The sequence below is a fragment of the Scaptodrosophila lebanonensis genome, unplaced genomic scaffold, assembly GCF_003285725.1.
Source record: "Scaptodrosophila lebanonensis strain 11010-0011.00,11010-0021.00 unplaced genomic scaffold, SlebRS2 tig00000072-arrow-pilon, whole genome shotgun sequence".
In the NCBI taxonomy this organism is placed as follows: domain Eukaryota; kingdom Metazoa; phylum Arthropoda; class Insecta; order Diptera; family Drosophilidae; genus Scaptodrosophila; species Scaptodrosophila lebanonensis.
Genome location: NW_022060558.1, coordinates 5,120,798 through 5,135,409, shown reverse-complemented (window position 1 = coordinate 5,135,409; position 14,612 = coordinate 5,120,798). Strand labels below are relative to the sequence as shown.

Genomic DNA, 14,612 nt, shown 5'->3' with positions numbered 1-14,612 from the left:
GGCGATTCACAAATTGCTGTCAAAACATATAAGTTTCCTAGAGATGATTATTTCTGTCTATTTCGTTTGTAACGAGTACTGGAAAAGCACAGCTCACGAATAAAATGTAGTGGTATTATTCATAGCTTTTGATTGTTGAATAAGGTTTCAATTTATTTAACAATTGATTTGCGGTGGCTAACATGTATACATATGTATGTATGTACATGCGTACAATCGGAAAATAAGAACATATTATGTATGCGCAAGCGATCTTAAATTTTCTGAAAGATGGGAAAACGAATATTTACAATCTAAGCCTGAAACACCCAAAATCTAAAAAAAAAACGTTATTGCCTAAAACGAATCAAGAAATGAAAACATGATTTAGCTCTTAGTTTATATTTGAACACTCCTTTTTATATAATGGAAAATCAAATAAAGATATTTATATTTTTCTGTTCTGTTCTGATGTTGGACTCCCCAAAATAGAATTCAAAATACAACAGTCTAGAGGGCGGGAATGTCATGTTTGTTTGTCAGTGTAACGAATCTATTGAAGTCTTTGTCGCAGTGAATGAAATTTTAAAGTGGTGCTCACGCACGGTGTTGCCACTACTTTAAAAAAACAAGTTCGGCTTCAATATCTTGTTTGGCTAACTAAAAAAAGTAAAATTTAATAAAGACAGTTAGTATTAAAATATTCATGTATATTTTTCTATTAAGCAGATGCACAAAATTGTATTATCCCCCTTTTATGAACCGCCAAAAAGCTTACAGCGCTTCTGCAAGACTTGGCTCAGAAAATAACACATACGCCATGTGCGCAAGTTACATTTGCAATTAATTTTGGCGCCACTTTCACATACAATGGGGGTACCAGACGCCCCACATCCTCCGTCAACAGGCTCGGCACTCCGAAAAGCTCTACATTAAGCTTAGCTGCATAGCTGTCAGAAAGACGACGCTCGAATTTCCCGAGTCCAGTTTTGGCAGAACTGTATACGCTGCTGACAAGTAAGGTTGGTTGGTTGGTCTGTGCGCGTCGAGTGCTTGTGTGAAAAGTAAAGAAAAATGGCTATTGTACATATACACACACACTCACACAAATGCACACTGTGCCACAAACAAGAAAGTGAAAATTTTTAAAACTGCGTATGCGAAATTAAAAAAGGCTCGAAGCGATGATAAAAATACGCCTATACCAAAATGTGTAACAATACATAATGATATTATGCAAAAATGTTGCGAGCTAGTGATGAAAAAATCGGTATCCATTGAAAATTGTTTGTGTGAATGAAGAAAAAGTGTTTGTGCGACACACATATACAGGAAATTCAATTAAAATAGCAAGCTGAGATGTGCGTGCTGGTAGGCGTGCGTGTGTGGCCCTTCTAAAGGTGCGTCTGTGAGTGTGTATATGTGTGTGTGTGCCCTAAAGCACTAGTACAGAACAAATATTAAAAATTTGAAGCGCAATTAATGTAGGAAAAATTTGGTGGTTTTCCATTGAAATAATAAAATTTCCTTGCCACCGCTTCTTTTCAATTTAACAGACACACACTCAACATTCATTTTAAGCACATATTTATATACATACTTACTCGAATTCATGTTTATGTACACGTATGTACACATGCATGTATGTGTGTATGTATGCATGTACATTGAAACGCACAAAACGAGCACACAAGTTTCTAACGACGACAGCGACGACAACGACCACGCAAGCGAAAGGACACGATGATAAAGTCGATGGGCAGGAGATACACTTGTATCGTCGTGCAGCCCTCCCGCCTCCACCTCCGACCCCGTCCCATACGTGCCAACGCAATTCCTTCGTTGTCATCGCCAATGTTATTTTTGTTGTTTCCCACTCGGCGCGTCGCCTTCGTCGTCGTCGTCGTGGTCGTGGTCGTGTCCGCTTCTCTGTATAAGTGTGTCAGTCATTGCCCGATTGTGTGTTTGTGTATGTGTGTCAGTGCGTGCTAGGGAGTAGATACCTACAAAGGAATTAAACCCAATTCCAAGCGAGTTCAATGCGCGCGCTCACAAGGAGCAGGACATGCCATGCAGTATGTTTACAATTTGACCCACAATGGCAACGCTGGACACTCACACATACGCAACATTGGACACGCACTAAGGCACAGCTCCTTATCTTGTACAATTGCTTCGCCTGCCTATTAATTATGAGAATGCAACAACGACTTGTTGGGAGCTTAGACTAAACCAGCGAGAAGAAGCAGAAAAGTAACTGATTGCCTGGCAGCGAGCTCAATGCTCAGCGTGAATTCATATATCAGTGTGTGCTCATAGATTTGTGTGTATCAGTATGTGTTTGTATGAGTGAGTGTGAGTGCACCACGAAGGCAAACTGAAAACTAGGGCAGTGTGTTTCCGTTTCAACAGCAGGCTACCGCAGCAGCATTGCTCTTGGAAGCGTTCATTGCCTTGCACAAGTCCCACGTCTCACTCGCCTGCTTGCTAGCTGGCCGCACGCCCACTCATCTGCTCGTTGGCCGCCAATATAAAAAGTTATTCTTAATTTCCAATTGTTGTGCATTAACTAATTGTGGTGTATTTTGACATACAAATTGTTTAAATATAGTGGACTATGCTTGGACTGGGCATACGCCACGTATGATTAATATGCACACATTTCATCGTTCAACTCCAACATGGAAGAAAAAGCTTTCAAGCCCATCTCCCCCACACCCATTTGCTCACACATTTAAACGCTGGGACGCATTCGGAGTGTGATAACGGCACATGCGCTCACACTCGCAACCGAGCGAGATGAAGAGAGAGAGAGAGAGAGAGAGAGCTAAAGCATGGGCAATGAGCGAGTCCTAAAAGAATTTTACTCAGCTGCTGTTTTTGCTTTGAAGTTTGTTTCGCGTCTTTATTTATTTATTTACTTGCTGGTCTTGTTTTTGCTGCTGCTGCTACTGCAGTTGTTACTGTCACTCATTGTCGAAGGGAAATAGGAAACAACGCGAATTCCGTTAGCGAAATTTGTATAGGAAAAGGGTAATGAATGCATGTCGCTCAGCGAGACATCAAAAATATTCGGCACTGAAAATGTTAATGGCCGTACAAATATGTAAAGTGGCAATTCGTGGCACAATAAAAAATAAACTAGCTCTTAATCTAGAAAACTCGCTGCAACTAATATAAAAACAAATAATAAATCAATCAAGTCGAATCGAAGCCAATGACTGTGGCATATAAATCGATAAAATTATCCATTTAATATTGCATTATCTTTTCTATGTTAAACAAAACTCGTGCAACTTAAGAAAGTAACGAAGAAATAAGAAAGTAAGAAGTTCGTAGGCAGTGGTGAACAAAGTAAATACTATACATGTGAATTCAAATGAAGCAAACAATCGATCAAAATTAAAACTAATAAATACTGCAAACAAACGCACAATGAAGCTGATAACGGTATTTTAAAACAATAACAACAAAAAGCAACTCAAGTCAAGTCTAGACAAATGCAAATATGAAGTAACAAAATAAAAACACACCTTAAATTAAGACGTGGCTTAAAGCGAAGAAGAAGTAGAACGCCCAAAACCAAACACGTTTATGTCTTTGTCATTTGGCAACACATACGAAATTCAGCAAACAAACAATCCAACCGACAAACCAAAATCGTCTACACATTGATGTGCGATTTTAAAGTGTGAATGTTGGCAGCCCTGGAGCCCTGCCTCGGTGGTTTAGCCTGTACTAGGTAAGTCCTATGCTAGGCATAAATATATTAGTTTGGAAAATAGACCATTCCTATGAGTGAGGACTGTGATTGCGATTATCAAAAAGCATTTGTGACTGGGGCTCATGATCTGCATAGGACAGAGAATTATTAGTAGCATGAATTCGAAATTTTAATTCGTTTTTTTTTAACAATATCCGATTATTTGTGAGATCTTTCTATTACTAATTTAGGATGAATATGTGTTTCATTTAAAAATATATTCTAATTTTAATTTCAATTAATCTAAAAGGATTGGATTATATTTTAATATTGATCGTGTAAAAATAATCGAATTATTATTATCGTCCTACTGTCGAACAACTTTTAAATAAATATTTCCCACACTTTAATGTCGAATGAGTAAGGTAAATATATTCAGTAGAGCTTTTCCAATCGGAAAACCTATTTCAAAATGTGCGAATTAAATAATCCAATTAAGCTCTGTAATAAAGCTAACTTGTTCAGTTCATAAGTCATATTCTTACCAGGCGCAATCGCAACGAATCACACTTTACATATGTATATATAGTATACCACTTATATGATAAATATACATATGTACTTCGAGTGCAGTTGTAAAGGCTCGATTTAACAGCGAACTCTTTGCATTTACACGACGACAAAAACATGTTTTGAAGATGCGAATATGACGACGACATTAGCGGCTGCTAAATTGGCTATAATTGGAAAACAGCAAATATGGAGAACTGGTGTCCAAACTGTCATGAATTGCCTCCTTTTTATCCGCCCATCTCGCCAAAGGTACGAATAAAGCGCCCAAAACAGCAAATCACATAGTAGGCCAGTGGCACCCGCGAGCGTGCCTCCATCAATCAGACAAGCAATCAATCCATCACAGAAGGTCATCATCATTAACGCTATGCCACAAGAAGTTTTATGCGTACTCGTATATAGTATATGTAGTACGTGTTGACAATTCGCAGAGCGCAGAACGACTCGTGCGACCTTTGCACGAATGTGGCACAAACCGTAGACAGTTGCGTTCAATTCCCTGTATTGGCAATTGGCGGGTGAAGACCGAGAACCAGCGGCAGTACCAGGTGGTCGCAGGCAAGTTCGCCACATAAGCCATTTGGCATTGAGTAGGCCGTGTAGCTGCCAGCAATCAGTAGCCACAATCAGAGCAGCAACAACGACAACGTTGTCGGCTAAGTGAGAGCGCGACCCATAAATTGCTCAAAAAGTCGAAGGGTATTTGTCAGAAGCGCTCGCAATATGCCCCAGCCATGTGTCAGTTGATGTCTTTTTGTTTTTTGTCTTGACGACACGCCCACCTCCGCCCCCACCCTGGCATTAACAATTTGACGGACATGCGTCAAGTTATCTTTGGCGCCCCTTCACTGGTCTGCTGGTTCGTTGGTTCGCTGTCCCGCTGGCCCGTTTTCTTAACCAAAATCAATATTTCACAATGTGAATTATTATTATCAAGTTGGTGTACTCCCCCATTCAAATGTCTGAGTCAGCGCGTGACTGGAAGAAACATTTTCGATTGCAGCACGTCGCAATGAAATTTGCAGTTAGCATTTGGCCCGCGACGACTCGCATTCACAGCTTAGTTCAGTCTTGGGACATAATTTATATCGTTCGCTATCTGACATCGGACCCACTGCCGCTAAGCCTATTTAAGTTTAAATTAAAGTTCTAAATAGGCCGCTGCAGCCAAAGCCAAAGTTCATAAATAATTCAATCAAAGCACCATCGTAAAAACACATTTGGCATTTGTGGGAAAACTAGCGGCACAATAGTTCTGCGGCATAAATATTTACAAATTGAATGGTTGCAGCTGCACTTCCACGAATTCTTGGCACTTATGACAAGGTCAGTGCAGTTCGTTGTGAACTCAGCACATCAACCATGAAGTGGTTCATTTCTAATAAGTTGAAAGTGTTTCAAGCGGTGGAAGGTCACACAGCTAGTCAAGACATACCCTAAGATTTAATTCCTTATTTAAATGGATGTAGTATTTCTCAATTTGTCAACAAATTGCTAGTTAAAAGTAGGTAAATGAAATGTATGTAATTATTGTTATTTTATGATATGACAATTTTGATAGGGTGTAGAAATTAAATAAAATTGTGAATTCAAACGTTATCTCCGCAAAGTATTGGTATATATTTTATTTTACTTGTTTTGTGGCTTTATGTGGCAAGTTTTGAGTTTTGCTTAGAACTTTAACATTTTTATCGTAAAATATCAAACAATAAAAAATGTAAAAAAAAATCTAAATTTGAATTCAATAATTTAACAATAATTCTTTAGGAGTAATTTACCTACATTTTTTTCTATAAGTTTCATCTTTAAAATGCACCTAGTTACAAATACGATAGAACTTTTTTATACATGCTTAGGTTTTTATTTATTGCTTTCTTGTTGAAGACTTATTGCTCACACACAGTTGTCCTTTAATAAATAATAATTATGGACGGTTCATAAAATATTGGAAAATGAAACATTTCATTAGCATAGCATCAGAAACATTCGACAGCATATTTAAATTAGATTTTTGTAAACTGTCAAAAGTATTTTTCTATTGCCTGAATGAGAAGCACACATTAATTTTCATAAAAATTACATTACGTATACGTCATGTGTTTTCACAGCAGTGGCGGTCCCTTGAGCGCTAACCATTTCACCATTTCAAGGCTTCTAAGAGGTTAAAAATAGCTGAAAAAGAAAGGCAACGAAATAAATTAAATATAAACTTTGTAATTGGGAAAATTCAATCAAGTGGAAAAACAAACTATAAATAAAATGAACGTCTTACTGAAGATTGTGATTCGCTTCTGGTATTGCTGTCGACGATGATGAAGATGTTCACAATGCTGATTATGAGCAATTATTATGACAGTAGGGAAACTTGTTCGCAGCACTAATTACGCCAATTCTTCCTTTTGTCCTGCCGTCAAGTTGGCCACCCACTCAGGAAATAGCAAACAAAGCGCGTAAATTATGAAATGGCAGCTAGTGGCACACATCGCGTGACTAAAAGACGTTAGTGGGGCAAAAAGTTATAGCCCCGGGCATATGCCGTACTGGTCCCACACTACATGAGCGGGGCACGCAGCCAAGAAAGAAGGAATACAAAAACCAAATGGAAAGTCTTGTAACTAGCGCTGCGAAGATTTTACACTCTTTTACCCGTTACCCCAAGCAAGACTATTTGTACGTTTTGGATGATCTGAGATCTTGCCCATACGAGTATTTCATTGTAAATGGAAAAATTCATTCACGCACAGCCAATTTTAATTTAGTTAACTATACATAAGAATAATGTATTAGTCAATAAAATGTTTAGCAAATCATCAACAGCGCCAATAAATTTAATTTTAATTTTTCTAATAATTTTCCAAAAACAATTCATTACACATTTGCTACTAGAAGTGTTAAGAAACCAAATTAAAATAATATGGATTATGTTTGTAATAATTGCTAGTATTTAAGAATCGTTGTAAACTGCAAACTTTTTAAAAATATTAAGTACCCGTATCAGTTCATGTTCTGATTAATTGCGTGGACCAGTATAGCCAAAGTATGTAACTACATAGATGTTTTCCCCTATCTTTATCATTTTTGATTACCAATTAAATAATGTTTTTTGTTTATTATTCTGTAATTAATATTTACTATGAGGTAGTTTATTCCAGAGAAATGTGTTTAAAAATGTCTACAATTGGCTGTCTTACTGAATTGCTTGTTCTCTTAGATATCTTAAATATATGAACGGCATAATAAGGACAATCCGTTTTTCATACTATTTGAGATCAGGCTTAAAATCAAATATCTTGAACTTTATTATAACTTTTATAATAAATACTGCAATTCAAAAAGATTCAGTTTCTTGTAAATTCTGTAAGTTTGTTACAAAACAACAAACAAATATCATTTTCTTTATAAAGTCTGCAAAACTTCATTTTATTGTAGTTAAATGACATTTGAAAAATATTGGGGCTATTAAAACCAATTTTAAAGCGCTATGCTTGCTGTTCAGGATATACGACATAACACAAGGTGTTTGAGGTTCCGTAAATCAAATTCTAGATAGGTTTTAGTTGCTAGAAGAAATGGAAATATAGGCCGAGATTCCATTAGTATCTTTTGTATTATTAATATAAGTTTCAAACATTATCTCGCATGCATTACAAACATAAGGACGGACCCATAATGCCATTTACAATTGCTAGAATCATAAAAATAGATGAAATAGAGAGGAAAAATGGCATAACTTATTTATTTATTTCGCTGTTGTTGTTACTGTTGTCTTGAATATTGTTGTTGTTGCTACAATAATTCATTGTTCGCGTTGGCAACATATTCACAAACACACGTACACACATTATGCACACAAAGGCGCGGATTAATACCCATGTGTGTTTGTGGCTGTCTCTACACCTAAATATTTTGGCTTTTAATTAAATTCAAGTTTGTCGCCTGCGCCAAATGTCGGCGTTTTTCGCGGTCAACGGCGGTCTGACGGCTAATAGCTAATGGCTGACTGCTGAGAGCCCGAGTCCCCAGGGCTGCCCGTGCCGAGCCGCAGGAGATAACGCTGCTCGCTCACATTTGTGGCGCTTCTGAAATGCGTTGGCACTGCCAGGTCGCTCTGAACGATTCGTTCAGTTCGTGCTCGTCAGTTGGGCCGTGCGCTCGCCTCCTTTATTTTTCCACCATCGTGCGTTTTTATTATATTGCGAAGTGCGGCACGGGCGCGTGTGACAAATATTTGCGTTCCTACCTTCACGCATAGATACAAACACAGATATGTACGAAAATATGTTCGAGTATATTGAGATGGATCCAAACATATAGTATTGGTCGGTTGTACAACCAAGTCATTTATGCGTTTCGGGAATCGTTTCGTGAATCACTGAGTGTATTGGCCTTTGTTCTACGATCATTAATTAATCAAATTAATTATATTCGCAGCAGCAGCAGTATGTTGTGATCTGTCGGTATCTGAAGTGTGTGATAAAAGAGGCCAGAGAAAGGCGCAAATTCCAGGGAATATACATATGTATTACTCGTAGAAAGAAAGTCAAGTCGAGCACAAAGGTGCGTTTGTATAGAGCGAAAAGTGTTTTTAAATACTTATAGATCATACTGTACCATACACGTATATACACGAGCAGCAGCAGAAGCAGCAGCAGTATTAGCGACACTTCGCCAGTTGTCCACTTGTCCACTTGCGAGCCAAACTGTCGCTGCCCGCGTCCGTGTGTGTTGCGCGATCACTTTAAAAATATAATTTGTTTGTCGCTATTTATAAAAACGTGCAACGCGGGCCAAGTTTTCGATGTGATCTCTTTGGTGGCGTCATTGCCCAAACCAACGAAATGCCGCCACTTGGCAATGCCGACCGATGCCTGAAGTTGTGCCACCAGTACCTCTGAGGCCTTTTTGCCTCTAGGCGTGCACTTGAAATCGCAAATTTGTGCCAATTGTACATGTCAAGTGAAAATATTCAAATATTACCAAAAAGAAAACAAAGAAATCATACGCCCTGTTGTGTCTAGGCCAGAGTGCCGAAAAGGGTTGAGTACATGTGCGGGCCTTGCAATGTAAACAAAAACGAATAATCAAATAAAAGCAAACACAACAGCAACAACAAAAGCAACCACAACAACAGACACATCAATAATGGCGAACATTCTGATCAGCACAAATATGAGTGAAGTAAGCATTTAGTTCTTGAGTCAGGGAGCTGTGCAATTTGATAAGCGAGTAAGAATTATTTTTCATGGAAAATAATTTTAAGCATTTTGTCTAGCAAAATCATCAAGCACATTTAGTCATATGAAAAAATTTATTGCCTTCTCTAAGCTTTTATGTATTTTGTTGGCAGCCATTGGGTCTGACGATTTTTGTTTACATTTGTGCGCAATAATTAAAAGCAATAAAACCAAAGACCACGACGCTGACACTGACACACAACAGCAATGGCGGAATGGGTCGATGGAGACTTGGGAGGGGGACGACACAATTTAAGCTAAAATTTTAAATGACAAACATGACATATCAGCTATTTACGATCTATAGTACGTGCATGTAGATAAGTGTGGACACATTGTAGTTTTATCAATTGCTCATCATTATGTTTAACGTCAATATCTATTGCCAAGTTACTAATTCTTACACTATTTCCATTCTTTCTTATTTCTCTCCCCCCACCACTGGGCTTGCTATTTTTGCGTCGTATTGTTTGTAGGGGATGTCGGGGTGTGATCAAAGCACTGTCGAATCATTGGCTGAAGATCCAACAGATTCACCGTTCGATGCCGATGATTGTCTCAAAGTTCGAAAATACTGGTGTTTTCTGCTCTCCAGCATCTTTACATTCCTTGCTGGGCTGCTCATCGTGCTGCTATGGCGCGCATTCGCCTTCATTTGTTGCCGCAAGGAGCCAGAGCTGGGACCCAACGATCCCAAGCAGAAGGAGCAGAAGGCGTCACGCAACAAACAGGAGTTCGAGGGAACATTTATGACAGAAGCAAAAGACTGGGCTGGAGAACTTATCTCGGGTCAAACAACAACTGGTCGAATTTTGGTAAGTACCATATATATTTTTCATAAAACAGCAGGAATCTTCTCTAATGAACAAGAAACAGTAGAAGAGAAGGGACTATAGAAATATATTCCTATATTTATTATTGTATATGTTTTTGTATTTACGGGCCCAATATCTTACATAGACGCCAGGAAATAATGAAAAGTGAATGATATATTCAGACTCTGTACGATGCCAGATCGTTTCGGAAAATGTGTGTATTCGTTGGGGAATCTAAAATAATTAATAAAATTACTTATAATGTTGAGTTGCATATGTATTATGACTATATATTAAGATACTTCTTCATTCTTTCAAATTCCATTGTACTTACAAAGGTGGCATCCAAGACGTCACTGCCCCTCTAGCTGTAGTCAACTCCTCATTTTTTAGTAAACACTTTCATACAAGTGATTAACATGACGAGACGATGGGTTCAAAAAGCATTCTACGGATTCAGCATAGTCTATATGAGAGTCCGGATATTCAATGAAACAGAGATCAACAAAGATCAACTTAAGATTTAATCTTTTAAGGATTTTAAGGATTTCGATTGTGATTTTTCAGAAGGAAACGCAATCAGATGTTTTGAATTAGTATTATTTATAGCAGAATAGAATTTATTTAAAATATATATATTAGTACAAATTGCTGTGCTTAGAAGTCATGAAGGTAGTCAGAACAAGAGAGAACGCTACAGTCGAGCAAGCCCGACAGTGTAATACCCTGTACCCAGGTAAACTTCCGTCACTGAGTTATATGCGCCCATAGCAGCAGCAAAAAGAGGAAGAAGAAGAGCGAACTTGTTGCTGCAGTTTGTGGGGGTTGTACGGTAGAGAATTTGTTTCGCTAATAACTTTTCTCAGAATTGACCGAATTGGATAATTTTAAACAACTGTAGACAATTATATATAAATTATGTGTGCAAAGTTTGGTTGAGGTAGCATTTGAAATGTGGACGCTATTGACGAAATTCTGTAGCGGGGGAAGGGGGGGAAAATTAAAAAAAATAAAATAAACTCGTCCTTACTCGGACCTAGGAGAATCTGGATGCCAACTTTGGTTATTCTAGCTTTTATAGTTTCTGAGATCCTCGCGTTCATCCAGACGGACAGACGGACGGACAGACGGACGGACATGTCTAGATCGATTTCTCTCGTCATGCTGATTCAGAATATATATACTTTATGGGGTCGGAGATGCTTCCTTCTGCATGTTACATACTTTGCACAAACCTAATATACCCTTTTTACCCTACGGGTACAGGGTATAAAAATGACTAGAAATGACACTTTCTTAAAAAATTGATTATTCGTTTGAATGTTCAAATTCTAAATAAACGATGCTCTGCCCAAAACAAATAAAATAATAAAATAAGATGTGCGACACGTAATTTCAATAAAAATAGTTCCACTTCAATTTTGAAAAATATTCTTCCTCCCTTCTATCATACCATCATGTGTGCATGCGTGACTATTAAATACGAGGACTCAAGACCCATGTGGCTCATAGTTTTTTATGTATGGGAGCCATGCATCTGACCTGCCGCCACTTTTCATTGTTTGCACATATGTCGAGTCAGAGCTGTTGTTTTTGGCATGTCCCTCATGTTGTGGAGCAGGTCATACAATTCCCAACGTGAAATGAATTATTCAGAGGCACACGCAAACACTCACTCACACTCACACACACACACAACGTGGCACACATGGTGACACAGTTTAGCTCGTGAGAGCTGCAGCACTAATAATAACAACAACAACAACAACAACAGCAATACCTAAGGAATTTTCATTGGCTAATGGCCGGCCATCATTGCAGCTGGTTAGTTTCAAATGCAGTCTCTGAAGGGATGGCAAAACGGGGAAAGGGCGCCAAAAAAAAAAAACACATGAACATGCTCATCAAATTGTATTCGAGCTTTACCTTTTTAATTAGTGTGAAAGGCAATGCGACGAATTCTTCGCGTGTAACTTGTTCAGCATTCGCGTTTTAATGCGCTACATTTCGATATTATTGTTACTGTCGCTGTTGCTGTTGCTGTTATTGCTGTCGCTGTTGTCGTTGTTGTGGGAGTTGTTGTTGCTATGAGGCATTGCATGTCAACAACGGAAGCAGCCAAGTAAATGTGCCATTTCCATGTACAATAAATAGTTACACACAAAATTGATGTTGGGCGTTCGCTTTATGGAGAAGAGCAAGGGTGGTGGCAGGGCGCGAAAGGGATTGCCGAAAAGGCAAAACTATGTAGCCAACTAAAATTTATGTTGGTTGGTCGTAGTAGCTGGTTGGCTTTATTTCCGAATAATAACAGTTGATACCCACCCATGCTTAAATATTACGTATACGCCTAGTGGAAACCCATCCATTAAATGGTATTAACTAGTGCGGATTTTCTTTAATTATATGCAGCTTTCAAATTTCTATCACTTGCTTTATGTTGCCGACCTTTCGGTTGCCATGTCTACGAATTAATGTCAAATTATTTATTTATTTAACTTACCTGATTCACGTTCTCTTTGAGCGGCACACGCTGTCGTTAGACATTAAACAACAAGCAAATAAGCAGAAGCAGAAATGGTGTCAGATAGCGTTGCTTTAGTCGAGGGCATCATTAGTGTCAGTTAATACTGATACAGTAAACACTCAGAAATGATAATATCAATTAGGAAAGTTATGTTTCTATTTGATATGAAAACACATTTTAATCATGTGTCATTTGTTTTGTGTCTGGAAGAAAATGACAAAGTCTAAATGGTAAAAAGGCGTGCAAAAACACAAACGTTAGAAGTTTGTGATGGGCACAGTCCGATCGTGTTGATGACCTAATATTTATCGATAGAGCGCCATATTATTGTTACATTTACCTTAAATTTTCAAGTCGTTTTTGTGGGTTTGTTTCAAGTTTGTTGGGAATGATCGATTTGGGTGAGATTTAAAATACTGGAAGAACATTACTGTGACTTGACTTTATCCGGGAAATTTTGCAGGCGTAACCAACTTCTTAATAGAACAATTGCGTACTCTAAAATCTGAAAAACTGAACGCTTAGACAGTACAAATGAATTGTTTGGCTATTTTTAGTGAAAATAAATTTCTAAATTTAATATGAAATAAATAAAATTGGTACTTTCTTAAACAGTGTGATAAAGCGCCATTTGAGACATATTCAAATTTTTACATTGACAATCCTAATGCACAAGCGTGTTAATTGTTGTAACACTATATCTACCTTTTCCAATTTCCAAGATGAGCATTTGATTCACTCTACTCTAGAGGACAGAAAATCTCCGCTTTAGTACGTATTTATTATTTAAATTCAGTATGGCACTCAATGATTAAGAAAGTTTGCGCACATTACAGTTCTTTACATATTATTAATGAGTTCTTGGTCAAAAGTCGAAACATATGCAATTCAAGTGCATGGCGTTCGCTGAGCCCAGCCCTATCATGTCTTACTAGTATTCACTTGCCATTTGAATTCTGCCGTTTTGGCTTTGTTGGCCAAGTGATGGGCCTGTGCGCATAGCAAGAGTTCAAAGCTACAACATCCATTCTGACCGAAGCAGCTGCCGTATTATCACATGACAGCTCAATGTTGAACGGTTCTTTGCCGTGACAGCATGGAAACAACAACAACAACAACAAGCTTCAAACTGCGCACAGCAGTCGATGTACGTTAAATGGGTGCAAGCCCAATCCCAAGCACAAGTCAACGCAACAACAACAACATCAATAACAGCAACAACAATTACTATGCTCATGTGCCAGTCGCACACGCCCGCAACAAAACTGCTTTGTGTCTAGGCCATTTATACATACTATACATACATAGATAGTTGTTGTGTCCTATGCAAAGCCAAAATAAAATGGCACAACGACTTTCAGCTAATAAAGTGAATAGGAGAAGAAGAACAAGAAGTACGAAACGAACGAAACGGAACGCAATGAAATGAAATGAAACGACAGCGACAGTGGCAGTGGTTATGCCAGCGGCAGTGACAGCGACAAGCAGCCAAGTCGGATTCATGTGTATGGGTGGGGGCTGGGCGGCCAAGCAACCACAATAGAAATGGCAACAACAACTATTAGTAAATATGTAATACGAAAAATGTTAGTGTTGTGTTGGGAAGATGGGCAGACGAATGGAAGCGACTTAGGGCAGAGTGGACTTCAGGAAGGCAGTAAAAAAATCGATGAAGCGCGCATTTTGGCGCAAAAGGTTTGGCAGGAGCTGTTGGAGCACTGTGTATGTTTATTGCTAGACCTAGCAACATGCCAATTGGCTGCCAGACAACGTTCTAGGCT

The 14,612-nt window shown here is 38.4% G+C and overlaps 1 protein-coding gene across 12 annotated transcripts in view; it reads left to right on the top strand.

The window, feature by feature from the left end:
* The first annotated feature begins 8,467 nt into the window (after positions 1-8,467).
* Positions 8,468-14,612, top strand: part of LOC115625550 (calcium-activated potassium channel slowpoke) — a 58,472-nt gene continuing 52,327 nt past the window's right edge. For all 12 annotated transcript variants that reach the window (XM_030520631.1, XM_030520638.1, XM_030520639.1 and 9 more), the window contains exons 1-2: positions 8,468-9,433; positions 9,966-10,304. In XM_030520631.1, coding sequence (XP_030376491.1) covers positions 9,398-9,433; positions 9,966-10,304 — 375 coding nt within the window. In that variant the 5' untranslated portion in view covers positions 8,468-9,397. The remainder of the gene's footprint in view (positions 9,434-9,965; positions 10,305-14,612) is intronic.